Source organism: Microcaecilia unicolor, chromosome 2 (assembly GCF_901765095.1).
Source record: "Microcaecilia unicolor chromosome 2, aMicUni1.1, whole genome shotgun sequence".
NCBI lineage: Eukaryota > Metazoa > Chordata > Amphibia > Gymnophiona > Siphonopidae > Microcaecilia > Microcaecilia unicolor.
Window position 1 is genome coordinate 661,956,524 of NC_044032.1, and position 24,706 is coordinate 661,981,229.

The window sequence follows — 24,706 nt, forward strand, 5'->3', positions numbered from 1 at the left end:
TGGGAGTCATCAGCATTAAGAAAATATTAAAAACCATGGGATGAGATCAGAGATCAGAGACAAATCCCTCCTTTCAGTACCCTTCTCCACCACCTCCAACTCCAGGCTCCATCCCTTCTGTCTCGCCTCACCCCATGCCTGGAACAAACTCCCTGAGCCCATATGCCGTGGCCCCTCCCTACCCATCTTCAAATCAATGCTCAAAGCCCACCTCTTCAATGTCGCCTTCGGCACCTAATCACTACACCTCTTCTCAGAAAACTTATCTACCCCAACTTGACATTTCGTCCTTTAGATTGTAAGCTCTTCCGAGCAGGGACCGTCCTTTATTGTTAATTTGTACAGCGCTGCGTAACCCTAGTAGCGCTCTAGAAATGTTTAGTAGTAGTAGTAGTACCAAGGGAAGAAATAAAGATGGATAAAAGAGGTCCCAGGACAGATCCCTGAGGGTACACCAACTGACAGTGGGACAGAAGTGAAGGAGGATCCACCAGAGTATACACTAAAAGTACGATGGGAGAGATAAGAAGAAAACCAGGGAACAGAGCCCTGAAATCCAAGTGAGGACAGCATATCAAGGAGTAGGCTGTGTTCAACAGTGTCAAAAGCAGCAGATAGATCAAGAAGGATGAGGATAGAATAGAGACCTTTGGATTTGGCCAGGAACAGATCATTGGAGACTTCAGCAAGCGCTGTTTCAGTTGAATGGAGGGGGTGAAAGCCAGATTGAAGTGAATCAAGAATAGCTTGAGATGAAAAAGTCAAGGCAACGGCGGTGAGCAGCACATTCAAGTATCTTGGATAGGAAAGGGAGGAAGGAGATGTGGAGGTAGTTGGAAGGACAGGTAGGGTCCAATGAAGGTTTTTTTAAGGAGTGGTGTGACTACGGCATGTTTGAAGGCATCAGGAACAGTCGCAGTGGAAAGAGAAAGATTGAGGATATGACAGATAAAAGGGATGACAGTAGGAGAGAGTGTTAAGTAGATGGGTGAAAATAGGATCAGAGGAACAAGTAGTTAGTTTCGAGGAGGAAAGAAGATGTGTAGTTTCCTCTTCAGTGATTTCAGAAAAGGAGGCAGGGGTTGGAGGGTTGAGAGAATGGACTAAGGGAAGGAGAGGTGGAGGTGACTTGGTTGAGAATTCAAGGTTAATCTTGTGAACCTTATCATGAAAGTACTCAGCCAGAGTCTGGGGAGAAAGTGAAGGGGGAGTTGGAGGTGAAGGCACTTTGAGGAGAGAGTTCGGTGTGGCAAAGAGACGTCGAGGGCAGTGGTGTACCTAGGGTATTTGACACCCGGGGCCAGTCATTTTTTAACACCCCGCTCCAAAATCCTGTACTAGGCATACTGAGAATACAAAACACTCATAGTAACATAGTAGATGACAGCAGAAAAAGACCTGCATGGTCCATCTAGTCTGCTGAAGATAAACTCATATGTGTATACCTTACCTTGAATTTGTACCTGTCTCTTTCAGGGCACAGACCGTATAAGTCTGCCCAGCAGTATTTCCCGCCTCCCATCACCAGCTCTGGTACAGACCGTATAAGTCTGCCCTCCCCTATCCTTGCCTCATAACCACCAACCCCTCTTCCCCCCACCTGCTCCGCCACCCAATTTCAGCTAAGCTTCTGAGGATCCATTACTTCTGCACAGGATTCCTTTATGCATATCCCACGCATGTTTGAATTCCGTTACCGTTTTCATCTCCACCACCTCCCGCGGGAGGACATTCCAAGCATCCACCACCCTCTCCATGAAAAAATACTTCCTGACATCTTTTTTGAGTCTGCCCCCCTTCAATCTCATTTCATGTCCTCTCCTTCTACCGCCTTCCCATCTCCGGAAAAGATTCGTTTGCGGATTAATACCTTTCAAATATTTCAACGTCTGTATCATATCACCCCTGTTCCTCCTTTCCTCCAGAGTATACATGTTCAGGTCAGCAAGTCTCTCTTCATACATCTTGGAACGCAACTCCCATACCATCCTCGTAGCTTTTCTTTGTACCACTTCCATTTTTTTAACATCCTTCGCCAGGTACGGCCTCAAACGGAACACAATACTCCAGGTGGGGCTTCACCAACGTCTTATACAGGGGTATTAAAACCTCCTTTCTTCTGCTGGTCACTCCTCTCTCACTCGGGACCTATGGAGTAATTCTACCATACCATAAGCAGTAATTTCTATGAGTCACACAAGGAAAAGGAAAGCATCTTAAACACTACAGTGAGCACTAGAACATCAATTCACCTATTGTAAAACGAAACCAGACAGAATAGTACAGATCATCGATCCTGCACAGTCAATGCCAACTAAAGCCCTGTCTCTTTCACAGACACACCCTAATCCACTATAGAATAAGTAATCATAAACTTTCTATTTAAACAAAAATTAAACTGAACCCCCAAGATGCTGGATTCTGTATACAATGCAACACACAGAAACAGAAAATGTCCCCTAGTACTGTGCAAAATATAAAGATAGCAAATGTAAATTTGAAAAAACTAACAAATACCAATCACCACTTTACAAATTAACAAATAGAAATAAAACAAATATAGAAAATAAAATACCATTTTATTGGACTAATACAGTTAGCTTTCAGAGGCCAAAACCTCCTTCCTCAGGTCAATACAGTATTCTGCTGTTACAGTATCCTATCCTGACCTGAAGAAGGGGGTTTTGTTCTCCGAAAGTACATAAGTAGTGCCATACTGGGAAAGACCAAAGGTCCATCTAGCCCAGCATCCTGTCACCGACAGTGGCCAATCCAGGTCAAGGGCACCTGGCACGCTCCCCAAACGTAAAAACATTCCAGACAAGTTATACCTAAAAATGCGGAAAGTTAGTCAAAATGTATTAAAATTAGTCCAATAAAAAGATTACCTTATTTCTATGTTCTATTTATAAACATTAACACAGCTAAAGTACTATTTTTATCCTAAAGCAATAAAAAGAAAAAATATATATTTTATTTACAGTTTATCTCTGGTTTCTGCTTTCCTCATCTTCGTTTCACTGTCTCCCCTCCATCCAGTATTTGTCTTCGCTCTCTCCCTACCATCCACTGTCTACCTTCTTTCTCTCCCTGCCATCCACTGTCTGCCCTCTGTCCTCCATCTTCCATCTAGCATCTGCCCTCTATCTCTGCCCCTTCCATCCACCATCTGCCCATCTCCCCTCTCTCTCTCTCTCCCCCTTCCATCCACTGTCTGCCCCTTCTCTCTGCCCCTTTGATCCACCATTTGCCCTCCCGCTCCCATCCATCCAGGGTCTGCCCTCCCTCTATCTCCCCCCTTCCATCCAGGATCTGTCCCCTCTCTCTTTCTGCCCCATCTTTTCAGCCCCCAGTTCCAGCCCTTTTCTCCCACCAGTCCCAAGCTTCAGCCCCAGCCACTTCTCCCTGTCCCGTTTTCATCCCCTAGTTCCAGTACTAGCCCCCTTATCCCACCTACCCTCCTCTTCAGCTCCCTTAATCCACCTGCCTTGCATTAGGGCCCCCCCTTTTCAGCTCCAGCCCCATTCTCAGACCCCACTTCCAGCTCCAGCCTCCTTCTCTCACCTGAGCCCCCTGACCCCAGTCCCCACCTGCCTACCGTCAGCTCCCTCGACAGCCCCCTTCTCTGAGTTCTCTCTGCCACCCAACTGGAGCCCTGGGTGTAAGAATGGGGGGGGGTGCTCCGCTCCCGCTGTGCCTGACCGAAAGGCTGCTGGCACCGCAGTCAGCTCCTTCGACAGCCCTCCGACCCACTGCAGTTTTAAAATCACTGAATTGGGGGCACAGCTCTAGCGTGTAGAGAACCGCCTCTGCCTGTAAAAGAAGTGGATCGCCTCATCGGCCCTTCTCTCACTGTGTCCCACCCTCCTCTGATGCAACTTCCTATTTCCATGAGGGCGGGACACAGTGAGAGAAGGCCCGACGAGGTGGTTCACTGCATGCTACAGCTGCGCCGCCGATTCAGCGATTTTAAAACTGCAGCGGGTCGGGGGGCTGTCGAAGGAGCTGACTGTGGTGCCAGCAACCTTTCAATCAGGCGGAGCGGAGCACTCCCCCATCGTTCTTATACCCGGGGCAGACCGCCCCCACCGCCCCACCCTTGGTACGCCACTGGTCGAGGGTTTGAGCCAAGAGAATTTGCCAACTGGATGTAATAGTCCTGTTTGGCAAGTAAAAGAGCAGACTGGAAGGAGGTCAGCAAGAATTTGAAATGTATGAAGTCAGCATGGGATATCAGCCAAAGACATTCGGCAGAGCGGGCACAGGTAAATTCCTTGGCTGGAATAAGAGAGAGAATCAGACTCAGATAAGGCGCAACCAAGTAAAATCTTTATTGGTATTTCTCTAAGCCAATACAAAATGTGATATGGTCCCTCTGGAGCAGTTTGTCACTCAGTAAGCAAGTCGCTAAAACTGAGTAGCAAACAAATCTGCTCAGTTAGCCTTTCTTATCCTGCACTTATATACTATTATAAGTTTCATTTCTTCTAAATCATGTGATTTTCTTCGATTCTAACTTATTGTTCATATTGTATCATTTCTGGTCACACCTAGAGAACTTTTTTTTGAGACAGGGATCTGGGTGTCGTCGTCTATTAATTCACTGAAACCTTCTGCTCAGTGTACTGCTGCGGCTAGGAAAGCGAATAGAATGTTGGGTATTAGGAAAGTTATGGAAAACAGGTGTGAGGATGTTATAATGCCGTTATATTGCTCCATGGTGTGACCGCACCTTGACTATTGTGTTCAATTCTGGTCGCCGCATCTCAAGAAAGATATAGTAGAATTGGAAAAGGTGCAGCGAAGGGTGACTAAAATGATAGCGGGGATGGGACGACTTCCTTATGAAGAAAGACAGACTAAGGAAGCTAGGGCTTTTCAGCTTGGAGAAGAGACGGCTGAGGGGAGACATGATAGAGGTATATAAAATAATGAGTGGAGTGGAACAGGTGGATGTGAAGCGTCTGTTCACGCTTTCCAAAAATACTAGGACTAGGGGGCATGCAATGAAACTACAGTGTAGTAAATTTAAAACAAATCGGACATTTTTCTTCACCCAAACGTATAATTAAACTCTGGAATTCATTGCTGGAGAATGTGGTGAAGGCGGTTAGCTTGGCAGAGTTTAAAAAGGGGTTAGACGGTTTCCTAAAGGACAAGTCCATAAACCACTACTAAATAGACTTGGGAAAAATCCATAATTCCAGGAATAACATGTATAGAATGTTTGTACGTTTGGGAAGCTTGCTAGGTGCCCTTGGACTGGATTGGCCGCTGTCGTGGACAGGATGCTGGGCTCGATGGACCCTTGGTCTTTTCACAGTGTGACATTACTTATGTACTTATGAGACAGCACTTGGCTGACTCACTGTGACGTAGACTCACTGTGACGTAATCACTGCACAGCAGGAGGCAGGTGGGCTCTGAATGGGGAGACACAGATTACTGTGTTTGTAGCATTCCATGTGCTGGACCTGAATCAAAAATACTGCTAAGTGATTTCTGATTATTTTATTCTAATTTCTCAACTTTTTGGCTATAGGTTTAGCTACCTGATATATCTATTCTATGGAATTTAATGCTTATTTCTTAATTAATTTGTCCTGTGAATCTGTATTGTGGTGCACTTCTGTGTCTTCTAACCCTGCCCCCTTCCCAAAAAGACAAAAAAAAAACAAAAAATACTCTTTCCTGTCCTGCCTAGCTCTGATAGAGGATTGGCGTTTCTAACGACATTTTGTCCTGTAGCATTCTAACTTTGTGGAAAGGTTCTGCCAGTCCTAGGCAAAAACAAAAACTTAGTCTCCCAACAGGTTATACCTTTGCATTTTACATTGATGAAACTGCTATAATTAGGAATATTTAGATTTATTTACTAAAGGAAAGTTATATTCTAGTGGAATTTGAGAGTTAAATCAACTGAAAATTGTTTGATAAGACTGTATCAGTTCTGATCATACCTAGTGAACTTTTTTTGAAACAACACTTGCCTGAGTCACTGGGACTTATAATCCCACCCACCCCAGGGTTTTCCAGTCATATATAAACAAGCCAAAACACATTAACTTTACTCCTCAGTCACACAGGCAATCTTACAGACTGCTAACCCCATCATAGTACACCTGTTCATACCCATTTCAACCAATCAGGATGACTTTTATTCTCTGTAATAATTGTGGTGCTTTAGTTTCAAGGCCTATCATCTGGAGACTTAAGGCTTGTCCCACCTGTCTTCAGATTGCTAGTTTAAAACAGGAGCTCAGTAAAGTAAAGCAGGAATTGGATGCACTTAAAGCAGCTTCTCTGACTGCACAGAATCATACCAACTTCTCACCACTGCCTCAAATGATAAAACCACCTAAGAATAGGTGGTTCATGGTAGGCTCAGGCAGACTACGTTATGTGGCACAGAAGCATCTGCCCTCACAAGTGTTGCCCATACAGAATTCTTTTGCTCTATTACAGCACTTTGATGTCCCTGAAAATACAACTGAGGCGGAAGAAAAAGCAATGAAGGTGGAACAAAAAGATTTGAAGGTGCCCAAAGAGAGAAGACACCCCCAAACCACTCATGTTGAAATTCTTACCAGGAAACTGTTGCTACTACGGGATTCCATTATCAGGGGCATTAACTTTGAAACACAGTACATGTTGACGTAGCATCTTTACTATTCCAGCTCTGTTCTCCCTCTTGCCCTTTCCAACCCGTCCAAGCAAATTGAGTAAGCCTAACTGTCAGGTTCTCAGGTTCAGAGCCCGCGGGGCTGGGCTCTGGAGCAAACGTGAGCCCTTGGGCTGCTGACGAGGAGCGACAGCAGCATGCAAAACCCATCAACCAACGCTGGGCAAGCGCACCGGCAGGGACTGCAGGCACCGCTCAGCGAGCCAGAACACACAGACTGGAATCCCCCGGACTGGAGGACACAGGACTGGAACACACTGGACTGGAATCCCCCGGACTGGAGGACACAGGACTGGAACACACTGGACTGGAGCGCACCAGACTGGAACACACACCGGACCACACTGGACTGGAGCACACTGGACTGGTCCGTACAGCTTCACCTGCACTTGGCCACTACCCCCACCAAGGGTTCAGCCCTTGGGTTCGAGTGTCCGGCAGGACTTACCGGATGACACAGGGACCAGGACTGGAAACAGAAGTACTCCTAAACCTAACTGATCTAAGTGCTCCCAAGCCCTAAACCAGCAGGAGTGTTCCTAACAGTAAACTGACAAAAGGACTTCCTAAGCCCTATACTAAACAGAAGCTCCTAAGCCCTGCTCAACAAAGGGACTTCCTAAGCCCTAAACTAACAGAGCAGGGAACTAAATACACAAGCTAGCAAAGGAGCTTCCTAAGCCCCCACGCTACAGCAGTGCACCATCGCACTAACCTATCCCAGGTGCCACTAAGCACCAAGCTACCGGAGAACTTCTCACAGCGAACTGAAGTGCCTCTAACAGCACCAAACCCAGAAGTACTTCTAACAGCAACAGAGCTTCCAAAGCCCTACACAAGAAATGCTTCCAAAACCAAGAGGGAAAAGCAGGGGAACCACAAGGGAAAAACAGGAAAGCTAAACACACAGGCGCCAGTGCACACTGCACTAACACTAACCTGGACCTTAGCAAAAGCAAGCATGGAAACTAGACACAGTCAGAAGTGCACACTGCACCACCCTACCTAAAGCAAACACAACCGTTGCAAAGGCCCTGAAGGAAAGAACACCACTTCCTTATCAAGGCCCTCCCATATGATGTCACACTCCCTAAACCCAGGCAGCACCCTGAAACACAGAGAGCACACTGAAACCCATAGAGGCCCAACCCACACCAATGCAGCACCCTGAAGCACTTGAAGCCAGTACACCCAAAGAGAGGTAGAGCTAACTCAGTCCACACACACAGCTGTAGGAAAGTGAAACCATTAGAGTCATGCTGCTGGAAGCTGCCAGCACAGAGAGAGAGAGAGAGCCAGCTCAGGACAGACAAAAGAAACAGAAGGCAGCTAAGCTGACCACCAGGAAAAAGGTAAGTTTGAGAGGGGTTATGACCACAATCATAACACTAACACCATGCTGCATGCCAAATCCCACCCCCAACTTCCATATCAAACCAATAACAAAACCCAAACCCAATCCCCAAACACACATTCAGACCCCCAACCATCTCCAGGCCGAGGCCTGGCGATGCACAGAGTCACCTGGCTTGCAGAAATCCCTCGCCCTGGACTCTGATTTATTCACCACTCACTATAGTTATTTGTTCAAATCTCGTATGCCCAACAGCACTTACTAAACACATCAGTCTTCTTCAATAATGTTGTGTTCTTGCAGTGCTGTTTTAGCATCTACAACTGATTTATAAACTCGCCACTGCCCTTGGATATGGATTTTCAAGTGTGCTGGGTATTGAAGTGTGAATCTTATTTGTTTCTGTGCCAGCTTAGCGCATATGGGATGAAATTTTCTCCATTGCTCTTGTACTCCCACAGAGTAATCTTGAAACATCAAAACATGCTGTCCCTCTTAGGTTAAGTCCGCTCGATGTATTTTGAATCCATTTAGAATTTCAACTTTGTGTCGGTAATTAAGCAGCTTTGCTACTATCACTCTCGGCCTATTTTGCAGGTCTGATTTGCGGCCTACTCTGTGCGCCCTCTCTATCACCACAGGTACCAAGGAATCGGAAAGCACCAGCTCCTTAGCCAGCCAATCCGTCAGCCATGGCACCAAGTTTCGTTCAGGTATGCTTTCTGCTAGGCCCACTATTCGGATGTTATTCCGCCGAGAGCGATTTTCTAAGTCTTAATTTTTCTGCTTGCTCCTGCAATTGCTGTTTGATCACAAGCAAGTCTGTGCTGTAACCCTGGGAATCATCCTCTAGGGCCGAGACTCTTTTCAAGGTCCTCTGTTCTAGTCTCTAGTCCCTCTAATTTTGTGTGAAACAGATCCAATTTTTGGTCGAAAGCTTCCCATTTAGGTTTCCAAGCCTTTTCAACTGCTTCTGTTAGCTGCACAAGTTGTAACTCAGAGAAGGACTGCTCGGTCACCATCTTGGCTTCCGGGGTGACGAGCTTGCTTTTATCTTTCTCCTTTTTTGCAGCTCTAAGTGTCATCCCACCTGGAGTTTTATTGAGGTATTTGTCCATAGAAGTTAGGGTTAACAGCCTCAGTAATTAAAGTTAATGGAGCGGTTTCCAGCTTTAACAGGGCGAGGGCTCTCAAGCTCCAGCTAGACACAGCTGCTCAGCTCATTGCACCACGTGACTCTCAGACCGATGCTTTTTAATATATTTATAAATGATTTAGAGATGGGAGTAACTAGCAAGGTAATTAAATTTGCTGATGACACAGTTATTCAAAGTCGTTAACTCGCGACAGGATTGTGAAAAATTACAGAAGGACCTTACGAGACTGGGAGACTGGGCGGCTAAATGGCAGATGACGTTTAATGTGAGCAAGTGCAAGGTGATGCATGTGGGAAAAAAGAACCTGAATTATATCTACGTCATGCAAGGTTCCACGTTAGGAGTTACGGACCAAGAAAGGGACCTGGGTGTCGTCGTCGATAATACACTGAAACCTTCTGCTCAGTGCTGCTGCTGCGGCTAGGAAAGCGAATAGAATGTTGGGTATTATTAGGAAAGGTATGGAAAACAGGTGTGAGGATGTTATAATGCCATTATATCGCTCCATGGTGTGACCGCACCTTGAGTACTGTGTTCAATTCTGGTCGCCGCATCTCAAGAAAGATATAGTAGAATTGGAAAAGGTGCAGCGAAGGGCAACTAAAATGATAGTGGGGATGGGACAACTTCCCTATGAAGAGACTAAGGAGGCTAGGGCTTTTCAGCTTGGAGAAGAGACGGCTGAGGGGAGACATGATAGAGGTATATAAAATGAGTGGAGTGGAACAGGTGGATGTGAAGCGTCTGTTCACGCTTTCCAAAAATACTAGGACTAGGGGGCATGCGATGAAACTACAGTGTAGTAAATTTAAAACAAATCGGAGAAAATGTTTCTTCACCCAACGCATAAACTCTGGAATTCGTTGCCAGAGAAAGTGGTGAAGGCGGTTAGTTTAGGAAACCATCTAACCCCTTTTTAAACTCTGCTAAAGGACAAGTCCATAAACCACTACTAAATGGACTTGGGAAAAATCCACAATTCCAGGAATAACATGTATAGAATATTTGTACGTTTGGGAAGCTTGCCAGGTGCCCTTGGCCTGGATTGGCTGCTGTCGTGGACAGGATGCTGGGCTTGATGGACCCTTGGTCTTTTCCCAGTGTGGCATTACTTATGTACTTTTCAGGAGCTGGGAGAGGGGTTAAAACCTTTGATACAAACAATAGCTTTCTCTGAAGTACTACCTACCTACCTTTGGAAAGGGAGAGAAAAGATTGCAAAGTACTGAGAATTTCAATAGCTGGCTCAAAGTCTAGTGTCACTAAGAAGAATTTAGGTACATAGGAGGATGGAGAAATACATGGAAAAACAAAAGCCTATATTGTAACGATGGTCTGCATCTCACTGTGGCAGGAAAAAAATCCTTGGGGAGAAATTCAGACAACATATTTCTAGGCATTTACACTAGAAGGTGGGGGTGGCATATGGAGGCAGTTCACTTCAAGTGGTCATCCCCAGCTAAAGACAAGATGCGACAGTAGAAAAGAGAGAAATGAAAACAACAATCTTAGCAAATTATTTCTTACCAACACAGCAGGAAGTGAAACTAAACAGAAGAGAAAAATGCCATTGAAATATAGATGGAAAACGATGACCACAAATGCTCGCAGTCAGTTCATGACCTTCAAGCCCTGATGTTAGAGGCAGACTTAGACGTTGTTGCAGTCACAGAGACATGGCTCAATGGTTCCCATGAATGAAATGCAAACATACCAGGTTATAATCTATTTAGGAAGGATAGAGATGGTCATAAAGGTGGAGGAGTAGCTCTGTATGTGAGAAATGATATCGCAGCGACTGAAATGACAGGGACTTGGGGAAAGGAAGAAGCGATATGGATTACCTTAAAAAAAGAGGATAGAACCTCTGTCCACGTGGGTGTTGTCTACAGACCTCTGACACAGTTGTAGGAACTAGATAAAGATCTGATCACAGATATTCAAAAATTGGGAGAGAGAGAGATGCTGTTGCTGGGAGATTTCAATCTGCCGGATGTAGATTGGAAGGTTCCATTGCAGAATCGGAAAGAAGTAGAGAGATTGTGGATGCTTTCCAAAGTGCTATGCTCAGACAAATAGTGATGGAACCCATGAGGGAGGGAGTGACACTGGATCTGGTGCTCACAAATGGGGACAGTGTGTCAAATGTCCGAGTGGGTGCCTCCTGGGCAGCAGTGACCATCAAACAGTTTGGTTTGATATGAGAGCTGAAGTGGAGGGCAGCTACTCAAAGTCCTGGATTTCAAGCATGCTGACTTTAGTAAAATGGGGGAATACCTGAGAAAGGAGCTGATGGGCTGGGAGGACATACGAGAAGTGGAAGGACAGTGGTCCAGGCTGAAAGAAGCTATAACTATGGCCACAAACCTTTATGTAAGGAGAGTAAATAAAAGCAAGAGAAAAAGGAAACCGATATGGTTCTCCAAGCAAGTGGCTGAGAAAATAAAGGCTAAAGAGTTGGCGTTCATGAAATACAGAAAAACTCAAGAAGAGGAACACGGAGAGGAATACCGGATGAAACTGAAAGAAGCCAAGAGAGAGAGAGATGTCTGGTGAAAGCACAAGCAGAAGAACAAATGGCTAGAAATGTAAGGAGGGGCGACAAAAATTTCTTCAGGTATATTAGTGAAAAGAGGAAGACTGAAAGATGCTGCGAACCGCTATGTAGATAATGATGAAGAAAAAGCAAATTTGCTAAATACACTTGTTCTGTTTTCACAGAAGAAAATCCTGGAGAAGGACCCCGATTGACTGGCAAAAGTACATATGAGAATGGAGTGGATATAGCACCGTTCACAGAAGAACTTGAAAAGCTAAAGGTGGACAAAGCCATGGGACCGGACGGGATCCCCCCCCCAGGATATTGAGGGAGCTCAGAGAGGTTCTGGCGGGTCCTCTTAAAGATTTGTTTAATAAATCCTTGGAGACGGAAGAGGTTTCCGTGGGATTGGAGAAGAGCGGATGTGGTCCCGCTTCACAAAAGTGGTGATAGGGAAGAAGCTGGAAACTACAGGCTGGCAAGCCTCATTTCGGTTATTGGAAAAGTAATGGAAGTGATGCTGAAGGAAAGGATAGTGAATTTTCTGCAAGCCAATAAGTTGCAAGATCCAAGACGACATGGTTTTACCAAAGGTAATTCGTGCCAAACGAATCTCATTGAATTCTTTGGGTGACCGGAGAATTGAATCATGGACGTGCTATCGAAGTAATCTACTTAGATTTCAGCAAAGCTTTTGACATGGTTCCCCACAGGAGGCTCTTGAACAAACTTGACAGGCTGAAGATAGGACCTGACGTGGTGAACTGGATTAGGAACTGGTTGACGGACAGACGCTAGAGGGTGGTGGTTAATGGAAGTTGCTCAGATGAGGGAAAGGTGAGTGGTGGAGTGCCTCAGGGATTGGTGCTGGGGCTGATAATATTCAATATATTTGTGAGTGACATTGCCGAAGAGTTAGAAGGTAAAGTTTGCCTTTTTGCGGATGATACCAAGATTTGTAACAGAGTAGACACCCCGGAGGGAGTGGAAAACATGAAAAAGGATCTGCAGAAGCTAGAAGAATGGTCTTAAGGTTTGGCAATTAAAAATCAATGCAAAGTGATGCACTTAGGGAGTACAAATCCACAGGAGACGTGTTAGGGGGTGAGAGTCTGATATGTACAGATGAGGAGAGGGATCTTGGGGTGATAGTATCTGAGGATCTGAAGGTGACAAAACAGTGTGACAAGGCGGTGGCCGTAGCCAGAAGATTGCTAGGCTGTATAGAGAGAGGTGTGACCAGCGGAAGAAAGGAGGTGTTGATGCCCCTGTACAAGTCGTTGGTGAGACCCCACCTGGAGTATTGTATTCAGTTTTGGAGGCCGTATCTTGCTAAGGATATAAAAAGAATTGGTGCAAAGAAAAACTGCAAGTATGGGATTTGCGTTACAAGACGTTTGAGGAGAGACTTGCTGACCTGAACATATATACCCTGGAGGAAAGGAGAAACGGGTGATGATACAGACATTCAAATATTTGAAAGGTATTAATCCGCAAATGAACCTTTTCCGGAGATGGGAAGGCGATAGAACTAGAGAACATGAAATGAGATTGAAGGGTGCAGACTCAAGAAAAATGTCAGGAAGTATTTTTTCACGGAGAGAGTGGTGGATACTTGGAATGCCCTCCCGCGGGAGGTGGTGAAGATGAAAACGGTAACGGAATTCAAAAAAGTGTGGGATAAACATAAAGGAATCCTGTTCAGAAGGAATGGATCCTCAGAAGCTTAGCGGAGGTTGGGTGGCAGAACCGGTGGTGGGAGGTGGGACTAGTGCTGGGCAGACTTCTAGGGTCTGTGCCCTGAAAATGGCAGATACAAATCAAGATCAGTTATAAACATAAAGTAGCACGTATGAGTTTATCTTGTTGGGCAGACTGGATGGACCGTACAGGTCTTTCTCTGCTGTCATCTACTGTTACTATGTTATAAGGATTTTCCTGTTTTCTATTACACATATGTTACTTTTTTTTCTATTATACAAAATTGGCAATTTCCTTTATTCCACCATCCTCTCCTGCATGTGTTCACATGCACGCTTAGTGGCCATTGGTTAATCCCTTATCTGTAAAGCATGATCCCACCATGCAGCAACAGCAAACAAACAAGTTGTATGAAACACCTGTCTTCCCTGTTCCCTATGCACATATTTGTGGAGCAACATCTCCTTCTTTGGAGGGGTCCTCAGTCTCGCTCACTATCAAGGTTATATCAGTTTTTGTCTGCCATATATGGGCCACTTAGAGGCATTTTCGAAAGAAACGTCTGTTTTGGATTTGGACGTCTTTGTAAAACATCCAAATCCGGGGCGGGGAAAACCTGTATTTTCGAAAAAAGATGGACGTCCATCTTTCGTTTTGAAAATACCAAGGACATCTTTGAATTTGGACGTCCCTAGACATGGACGTCTTTGACTTTCGGCGATTTTCGAAACCAAAGTGCACTGGTCCCCCTGACATGCCAGGACACCAACCGGGCACCCTAGGGGGCACTACAGTGGACTTCATAAAATGCTCCTAGGAATATAGCTCCCTTACCTTGTGTACTGAGCCCCTCAACCCACTACCCACAACTATACATCACTACCATAGCCCTTATGGGTGAAGGGGAGCACTATATGTGGGTACAGTGGGTTTGTGGTGGGTTTTAGAGAGCTCGCTGTTTCTTCCACAAATGTAACAGGTAGGGGGGGGGGGTATGGGCCTGGGTCTGCCTGTCTGAAGTGCACTGCAGTACCCACTAAAACTGCTCCAGGGACCTGTATGCGCTGTCATAGACCTCAGTATGACATCTGAGGCTGGCACAACATATTTTTAAAGATGTTTTTTGAGGGTGGGAGGGGGGTAGTGACCACTGGGGGAGTAATGGGAGGTCATCCCTGATTCCCTCCGTTGGTCATCTGGTCATCTCTGGCTCATTTTTGTGCCTTATTCGTAAATAAAACACGTCCAAGTGTCCGTCATGGACATCCTTGCTTTTTTTCGATTATGGGTCAAAGATGTCCAAGTGTTAGGCACACCCAAGTCCCACCTTCGCTACGCGCCCTTGAAATTTGGATGTCCTTGCGACGGACTTCAGTTGGAGACATCCAAAATCGGGTTTCGATTATACCGATTTGGACGTCTCTGGGAGATGGACGTCCATGTTTTGATTTGTGTCGAAAGATGGACGTCCTCTTTCAAAAATGAGCCTGATAGCCTCTGTTCCTCATGTGTTTGTCTTTGTCATGTGATTTACCAGAAGTGCACAACAATATTTTCTGTTTACTAAGAAATAAAGCTCGTGCACTCGATGTACAGGCAGTAGGGAGAAATAAAACTTATGTTGATGACAGCAGATCTGAGTGCTTACAGGCCAAGCCTGCAGACCAAACAAAGGGAGTAATATACAGTTCAAGAGGGGTTGGGGGGACCTTTGAAGTACACATACATTCAGTAATTTGCAATGGAAATGCTTGTTTTATTCAATAAATTTCACTGGCAGAATTTATACCCACTTCAAGGCATAGCTTTCGGCGAAATGCTAGTTTGGACCTGGGGTTTGGAGAATTAATTGAGGGGCGAAGTTGTGATAACATTGTAAATAACGGCAGATAAAAACTCACATTGTCCATCCAGTCTGGCCAAGAAGGCAGCCAGAGCCACATCCACCTTCATGATACAAAACTGCCATTATGAACAGGGCAGTTGGCAATATGTCACCATGCCAAACATCAATAGGAAGTTATATACAATGCAATCGCATTCAACAGTCCAACAATTTACTGTTTAATTTCTGCCTTAAGATGTCTTCTCCCCCCCTCTCCCCACCTTAAGATGTACAACATGTGCACAGCAGTACCCATACTCATAAGTACATAAGTGTTGCCATACTGGGACAGACCGAAGGTCCATCAAGCCCAGCTTCCTGTTTCCAACAGTGGCCAATCCAGGTCACAAGTACCTGGCAAGATCTCATAGCATATGATATGATCATGTGATATAAACTACACATTCTTGATCCTGATTTGTCTGCCATTTTCAGGACACAGACCTTAGACGTCTACCTGGTACTGGCCTTACTTCCCAACCACTGGAGTTCTCGTTGAAGTCCCCTCCTCCTCCCCCCCCCCCCCCACCGATCTTGATCAGTCCTTCCCATTTTCAGGGCCCTAGACCATAGAAGTCTGCCCAGCACTTCTGGAACAGCCAAAATTGTACTCATTAATTGGTTTCCTTTAGACATGAAGTTTTGCAGAATCCAGTAGTTATCGTGTGTTGATGTCCCTATTCCCCATGTATTAATAACTTAGAGGTAGGTATTCATCCAGTGGGGGTGAGCATTTTTTGTAGCTGCTGTTGGCATTCTTCTTGAATTTTCAATACCTGTTCACTTCACAGACTGAGTATAGTAAGAAAAGCAGGCAGTAAGGGCTCCCGTGTTAACTCAGAGACGGGACTGCCAAGAGACAGAACTGGGCCCGGAGCAGGACTGCCACAGCTGCTGCCCGCCCTCGTCCCCTTGCCTTCCTGCGTCTGCTTCTCCCTTTGTCTGTCACTCTCCTCCTCCTGTGTGCTGGGACTAGAACCTTCTGGCACCGGTCCCCTTTTGGAGGCCGGGCCCGGAGAATCGCCTCCCCCTCCCTCCCGGTCAGAGTTCTTCAGTTAGCGTACGTTAATGTCAGCATGCTGGTTGAATAGCGCTTACACAGCCATTCTTTGCCTGTTATGCCTCTCTGAAAACGTCATGTGCAGATGGCAAAACTAATGCTGAAATCTTTGGAATGTCCCATGTTAGGCCATTATTGCTGTGATAGGCATGCTTTAATGTCTAGTGCAGCTTAGTAAAAGGGCCTCGTAGTCTAGCCTTGTCCTTGACTGCCCCTTTTACCTGTGGATCATGTGGAAGGGCATTATCGAAAGACGTCCAAGTTACGATTTGGACGTCCTTGCAAAATGGTGAAATCCAGGGGCGGGGAAGCCCGTATTTTCAAAACAAGATGGACGTCCATCTTTCGTTTCAAAAATACCGTCATAGACGTCCAAATCCTTAAATTTGGACGTCCTTAGATTTGGTCGTCCCTGGACATGGACGTTTCTGACTTTCGGCGATTTTCGAAACCAAAGACGTCCATGTCAAAAACGGCCAAATGCAAGCCATTTGGTCATGGGAGATGCTAGCATTTGTAGTGCACTGGTCCCCCTGACATGCTGCTGCTGCTACTACTACTACTACTTCTTATCATTTCTATAGCGCTACTAGACATGCGAGCACAGCAACCGGGCACCCTAGGAGGCATTGTAGTGGCCTTCATAAATTGCTCCCAGTAACATAGCTCCCTTACCTTGTATGCTGAGCCCCCCAACCCCTCCCCCAAAACCCACTACCCACAACTGTACACCACTACCATAGCCCTTACGGGTGAATGGAGGCACCTATATATGGGTACAGTGGGTTTGTGGTGGGATTTGGAGAGCTCGCTGTTCCCTCCACAAATGTAACAGGTAGGGGGGTATGGGCCTGGGCCTGCCTGTCTGAAGTGCACTGCAGTACCCACTAAAACTGCTCCAGGGACCTGCATGCACTGTCATGGACCCGAGTATGACATCTGAGGCTGGCACGACATATTTTGAAAGATGTTTTTAGAGGGTGGGAGGGGGTTAGTGTCCACTGGCGGAGTAATGGGAGGTCATCCCTGATTTCTCTTCAGTGGTCATCTGGTCATTTCAGGCACCTTTTTGTGCCTCAGTCATAAGAAAAACAGGTCCAGGTGAAAACGTCCAAGTGCTCGTCAGGGACGTCCTTGTTTTTTTCGATTATGGGTCAAAGATGTCCAAGTGTTAGGCACACCCAAGTCCCGCCTTCGCTATGCCTCTGACACGCCCCCTTGAACTTTGGCCGTCCTTGCGATGGAGTGCAGTTGGAGATGTCCTAAATCGGGTTTCGATTATATCGATTAGGATGTCCCTGGGAGAAGGACGCCCATCTTCCGATTTGTCGAAAGACGGACGTCCTTCTCTTTCGAAAATGAGCCCATTAGTGGCCCAACTGATTCTCATACCTATGTTTTTACCTCTAAAGCAATTTTTTTCAAAGTCTCCTTTTGCATTTCTTATCAGCGCTTTACATTTGACTTGTTCCCTGGGCTTATGCTGTTTCCTATTATCTTTGTTCGGATCCTTCTTCCATTTTCTGAAGGTTGTTCTTTTAGCTCTAAAAGCTTCCTTCACCTTACTTTTTAACCATTCTGGCTGTCGTTTGGCCTTCTTTCCACTAATTTTTAATACATGGTGTGGGCTGCCTTGGTTCCAGCAGTCCATTCAACTCTAAATGCCTCTCAGTCCTCCCATTAATTTACTCACCCAGAGGTCAAACTAACAGGTCTGTAATTCCCACTTAATCCTTCTGCTTTTGTGGAGAGGAAACACATTCACCATTCTCCGGTCCTCCGGGTCCACTCCAGATTCTAAAGAAACATTGAAAAGGTCCAACAGCAGCGTCATCAGAACTTCTCTGAATTCCTTCTGTGCTGAAGTAGGGATGAATTACTGATTTGTGATCTGCTGTGTTTCTATGTTTTGTATTTATAATGGGTTTTATTGTTATGTTTCTTTTGGTGATGACTAGTTTTAATATTGCATTTTACTCTTCTAATACATCGTGCACTGTGTTGGATGACTCTGTATTAGACTGGGAACATTTTCTGTAAACTGCTGCCTATGAAGTGGCCTTCAATACCTGACTTTGCTTGTCCTGCCTCTATTCCCTGACACTCAGTCTCTGCATGATCACCCCATCTTCAGCTCATCTTTCAGAGCAAACTTCTCATAGGCCAAACTTATGGACAGTTGATAGAGCAAGAAGGTGGTGACATCAAGCAGTGAATATTGTTAGCCATGATAACCTACGGTAGGATTCATAATCTGAATGTGATTTAATTAATTCTCTACACTTTGATCCAAATCTTGATTCCTTGCCTTCCCGCTCTTTATAATGCTGACTGCAATTTCATTTTTTCAAGGACCTTCAAAAGTGGGTGGATGACAGTCGGGCACATGGCTTTGTTCTGGTCTCTTTTGGTGCCGGAGTGAAATACTTGTCAGAAGATATAGGGAACAAATTAGCAAATGCTTTGGCAAGACTTCCTCAACAAGTATTGTGGAGGTAAGTCTGAACTAGTTGCTGTTCCAAAATTTGTCTCAAATCCTAAACACTGAACACCAGTTAGATTTCTTTGTATGGAACCTGATGTTTAACGCTCAGAAGGAGGTTTCTAGATTTTATTTATATACCAGTAGAAAGCTTGGATAGAAAATGCCACATGAATCGCAAGCTATTTTCCCTTGCTGTGATGCATTTATGTATTTTTTCAACATTTTTTTGGGAGGGGGCCTAATGAATTTGCATTCATTTTCCTTTGTTCTACTATGAAAATCGGACTGAATTATACTGCTTTCTTATTGGTTACTCTTTGTAGCTCTTGTTATGGACAGGGCTACAAAATCTTGAGTGGTGTAGGATGAGTAGAAGTGAATCAATTTTTTACTCGTTCAAAAAATATTAAGACTAGGGAACACTCAAGGAAGTTACATGGAAATACTTTTAAAACAAATAGGAGGAAATATATTTTCACTCAATGAATAGTGAAAATCGGAAACTCTTTGCCAGAGGATGTGGTAACAGCGGTTAGCACAGTGGTTCCCAAACCTGGTCCTGGAGGCACCCTAGCCAGTCAGGTTTTTAGTATATCCACAGTTAATATTCATGAGAGATATTTGCGTGCAGTGGAGGCAGTGCATGCAAATCTCTTTTCTGCATATTAATTATGGGTATCCCCAAAACCTGACTGGATGGGGTGCATCCAGGACCAGGTTTGTGAACCACTAGGTTAGCGTATCTGGGTTTAGAAAAGGTTTGGACATGTTCCTGGAGGAGAAGTCCATAGTCTGCTATTGAGACAGGTGTGGAGAAGCCACTGCTGTCCCTTAGACTGGTAGCATAGAATGTTGTTACTATTTGGGTTTCTGCCAGGTACTTGTGACCTGGATTGGCCACTGTTGAAAACAGGATACTGGGCTAGATGGACCATTGTTCTGACTATAGTCTTATGTTTTTATTTTTATCATATTGTTTATGCTTATCATGCACTTGATATATCAACTATCTCAAATGGTAGTTGTCAGACTAGAAAATAAATAAATTCTCAGAGTAAAGCTGTCATGTGGACAGATAATTTTTTGCCTCAGTTAATAGTATCAGTCCCAGTACAGGACAGTTCGTCTAGAATTAGAGAAATGTACACAGTGAGGAACGCCTATAAGCCTGAACATCTGATTAACTCAGACTGTATAATTGAATTAGCTATGGAACAAGCTCGACAAGTTTGGCTGTCTTCATTAAATACCAAAATTACTAATCAGGGGATAACTTTTAATTCCAGAGTCACTTTTAATATCAACTACACAAAGACTCCAGTCTTTTTTTTCTTTATCACAAAAACATTTTATTATATTGCAATGCCCGCTAACCTCACTAGCACTGCTGCCTACTATTAAAACCTCACACATTCACTCCTCCGCTCACCTTGCACACCTGTATTTAAGTACAAAACAGTTGATTTTACATTTTAAACTGCATACTTATACTGTTTCATATTGTGCATATGTTTTGCCATGCTTATACATTATATCATATATACACCCTGTGCAAACAAATTTTTTTTTTCGGCAGAAGGTAAAAAACGGATACAGCGGAACAAAGTGCCCCAGTCTTAAGGTAGTACTTAATAGATCCGGACGGTCCCGCAGACCCGGCTTTTACACCGTCCCTTTTTTTTCTGCTCCCTCGAGTCCCTCCTGAGTCCTATCTCTTCTGCCTGTCTTCTCCCTCCTGCGCAGCACCGGCAGTTCAGACTCAACCTTCTGCCAGCATCGGGGCCTCTTCTCAGGTGCGTCCCGCCTACTCTACTGCAACTTCCTGTTTTCCGTAGAGGTGGGACGCGCCTGAGAAGAGGCCCCGACGCAGCCTGGCAGAAGGTTGAGTCTGAACTGCCGGTGCTGCACAGGAGGGAGAAGACGGGCAGAGAAGAAGGTTTGGGCACCTAGACTTGCACAAGCCCTTCTATCAGCTTTTGCAGATGTGAAGATTTACTCCTTAATAAGGCACTTGGAGAATGCAGAAACCGCAAAGTGGTTGGTAAGTCTGAGCCGTCCAGTGTTATAATCTCAAAAAAAAAAAAAAAAAGCCAAACTGTTAACGACAGAAAATCCTAAACAACCAAAGGCCGTATATAGCCACCAAAATACCTTGAAACAGTATTTTAAAAAATACAAACAAAAAACACATATGTATATATTTTTTAAAGTTTGCATTAACTATCTTCCTCTAAGCACTCAAAATGCTGTGGAACTCGTGAAATAGCCACAGTGAGCATTCAATGGCTGGCATAACGAGGTCTCAGTATTTGCCAACAAATCGGTTATGAAATAGCAACTTCTTATTAAAAATTTAAAATATGCAAATTTTTGATATCCTGAATTTATGTATTAGGATTTATTTACTACCCTTTAACAAATTCACCCAAGTCAGTATACAGCAAGAATAACCCAGACAAATATTTTATTGTTGGCCTTGTATATTGCCAATAGGTAACCGTTCACATTAAATCCCGGCAGTGGCACATGGCAACTGCAAATGACATTAGCAGACAACCTAAAAAATAAAAAATGCCCTATTTTTTTGGATGCGCTATAAATGACTTAAGAGTGCGGAGAAGTCCTGCATTAAGACCACCTGAGCCCTTTCATAGCACATTTTACCGCCATTTCGGCAAATGTAAGCCACATTGAGCCTGCAAATCGGTGGGAAAATGTGGGATACAAATGCTACAAATAAAAATAAAGATGCAACACTCGGGGGGGGGGGGGGGGGGTGCTGGAGAAGGGAGAAAGTGGACAGGCAGTGTGTGTGGCTGGAGAAGGGAGAAAGTGGGCGGGGAAGGTTTAATTGATCAGAGTGGAAGTGAGTCTATCTAGTCCACTTTAACAAGGGAGCCAAACTTACTTTCCTTATCCCATCACTATCCTCTTGAAAGGTGGAGGATAAAGGATTTGTTTTTAATATATTTATATCACACATTATCCCAAGCAAAGTTGGATTCAGTGTGGCTTACATTTTAAAATACAGTGACAGAGTAATAGAATTTAGTTATATCATGGGAACAACTAGATGGATGTGTCTGAAACATTTAAAAAAGTTGAGATTAGCATATATACCCAACTGGGCATTTAAAAGTTTGTCCTTTATTCATACCACATGTTCAGAAATCATAGCCATAAGTATAGACAGTTATTCAAAGATTATCACATGGGAGGGGAAGGAGATAGGGACACAGAGGGCACTACTGGAAAGGGGAGGAGGAGATAGGGACAGAGAGGGGCACCACTGGAAGGGGGGATGGGGATATGGGGACAATGGTGAAAAATGAGTGAGATGGGGACAAAGAGGTAATGCTGGAAAAGGGGGAAGATGGTAACAGCGGTAATGCTGGAAAAAGCAGGAAGATGGGGACACGGGACAATGTTAGAAAAAGGGAGAGGTGGGGGACACCAGGACGGCAGATGCTAGAAAGTGGGAGATGAGGAGACCAGGTAGGCATGTGCTGAAAAAGGGAGAAGATGGGGACACCGAAAGGGCAGATGCTGAACTTGGGGGTAGGATAGGGACAAGGAACACAGAAGGGAGATTCTAGACAGGACAAATAGTGGTGCAGAGGAAAAAAGGATGGTGCACTTGGAGACAGAAGAAATGTCAGATGGGCAAGAGACCCTGTAAAGGCAGAAGAAACAGAGAAAAACAAAAGAGACAGTGGGACCAAAGCAAATGAGAAAACAGTAGAGGGGTTCGAGTGCATTTTCTTAAGTCATTTTGAATGTACTGCAGCACAGATTTTGATGGGTAGAATCAGGGACTGCAAATCCCACATGAATTTGGGATGTGAGTTCATACTAGGACTGGTTGAAAAATCTCCCTTCTGGAACTGGATCACTTGGCAGCTCTAAACACAGCTATTTGATAGTGGGGACATAAAATGAAAGATCAGAGCCAAACAGATGTAGAGAATGAAAGGAAGAAGACAAGAGGCGAGAGAAGAAATAGGTCAACCTGGAAAAGAATTTGTAAGGCTGACTCATGGAACATGGAAAAAAGACTATTCCCAGACAAAGGTAGAAAAATATTTTTATTTAATACTTTGTAAGCACTGAGATGTACCTGCTTTGTAAAATGTACATTTTTTTCTATTTTTATTTTGCAAAGTACAGGAGAAAATGCATTTCTGCCTCTTTTTGTTTTTTTTTTTTTTTAACTAGTATTGCACTGTTTAGAGCCTGGCTTCCTTGGGCAGGGGGTCTCTATTTCAATTTTTGTTTTGGGTTTTTTTTGTGGCTCCCTATTCTGCATTAGATTGGTAGCATGGAATGTTGTCACAATTTGGGTTTCTGCCAGGTGCTTGTGACTTGGGTTGGCCACATTGGAAACAAGATACTGGGCTAGATGGACCATTGGTCTGACCCAGTATGGCTACTTTTATGTTATATAGATAGATGAGGGTCTGTCCATGTTCTGCATGTGTGACTGGGGTGAAGGATTCTGCCAGCATGTAGCATCTATGTAAGAATGTGTAATAGTGCAGCTTGTTCCAGTTTCCCAATAGTAGGTATATTGGTGTTTTAGAGCCCAGTGTAATATATATAACACTGTCTTCTGATAGGTGGTTTAGGGCTGTTATGGTGTGGTAAGTTTTGTGTTCTAGGGCAGTCCTGGAGTATCCCCCTGCCAGTCAGGTTTTCAGGATATCCACAATAAATATGCATGACATTGATTTGCATATACTGCCTCCATTACATGCAAATCTTTTTCATGCAGATCCATTGTGGACAGCCTGAAAACCTGAATGGCAAAGGGGTACTCCAGGACCACCTAGGGAAACACTCTAGGTTCCACTGTAATATTTATAGCATTGTCTTTTCTGTTGGCATAATGTATTGTATTTTACATGCATTGCCTGTCACCAATTTTTTCTCTGTGATTACTCTGTGACCTCTGATGTAAATTGCTTAGAGAGGTCACACCCATGCAACTTCCTGTGGGGGTTAGGCACAGCACATGCAGCTCATGATCTCTCCTAAGCTGAGAGGATCTATGGTGGTGTGAGCATCCATTACCATCTAAGCACATGGAAAGAGCTGATAATCCAAATGTATAGTATTATGTATATATAAGCCTGTCTGAATATAATCTAACTACAAACTGTGAGTAAACAGATGTTTTGTTACTTCAACTTTAAAGTGACTCAGCAGTGAATTATTCTGGGGTGTATGAGAGAGATGAAGAAAAGAAATTAACATTTCTAAAGCTGAAGCTGTGTGTATAAAATCTGCTAATTATTTACTACAAATAATCCAACAAAAGGGTTATGGGCCCAGGGCCAGGAATTGAAAAAGAAGAGAAATATTACCAGGCAGTAAAAAAGCCACATTTTTCTCTTAAGTTTTAAAAGAAAGATTCAGTCTGTCTCTCTCTCCCCCCACACACCAGACAGAAGGCTAAGAAAATGGCTGAGGGAGGAAGTTCACCATTTTTCTACTCTCTCAAGGTGCCTAAATTAACTGAATTTAATTATCAGCAGTGGGAACTAAGATTCAGATGTCTCCTTCAAGCAAAGAAATTAAATATATGCTTAGACCAAAACAGAACAGCTGAAAATATGGCTGAATGGGACAATGCAAACTATTATGTGAAGTGCATGTTTTTGGAAGCTCAGAGAAACAAGCCATATTAGTGGAGGGAAAAGATACACCAAAGGACATTTTATATAAACTGAGAACTATGTATGCAACTACATATGCAAAACAGCAACCAATTTGGTTGGCAGAGTTGAATGAAACCAAATTAAGGGATAAAAGTAAATGTAATGATCACATTATGCATCTTATGT

The 24,706-nt window shown here is 44.2% G+C and overlaps 1 protein-coding gene across 3 annotated transcripts in view; it reads left to right on the forward strand.

Annotated features, from left to right (window-relative positions):
* The window catches only part of UGT8 (UDP glycosyltransferase 8), a 95,640-nt gene extending 76,758 nt beyond the window's left edge, over nucleotides 1–18,882 (forward strand). For all 3 annotated transcript variants that reach the window (XM_030192724.1, XM_030192726.1, XM_030192725.1), the window contains exon 3: nucleotides 18,731–18,882. In XM_030192724.1, the coding sequence (XP_030048584.1) occupies nucleotides 18,731–18,877 (147 nt within the window). In that variant the 3' untranslated portion in view covers nucleotides 18,878–18,882. The remainder of the gene's footprint in view (nucleotides 1–18,730) is intronic.
* The last annotated feature ends 5,824 nt before the right edge of the window (nucleotides 18,883–24,706 follow it).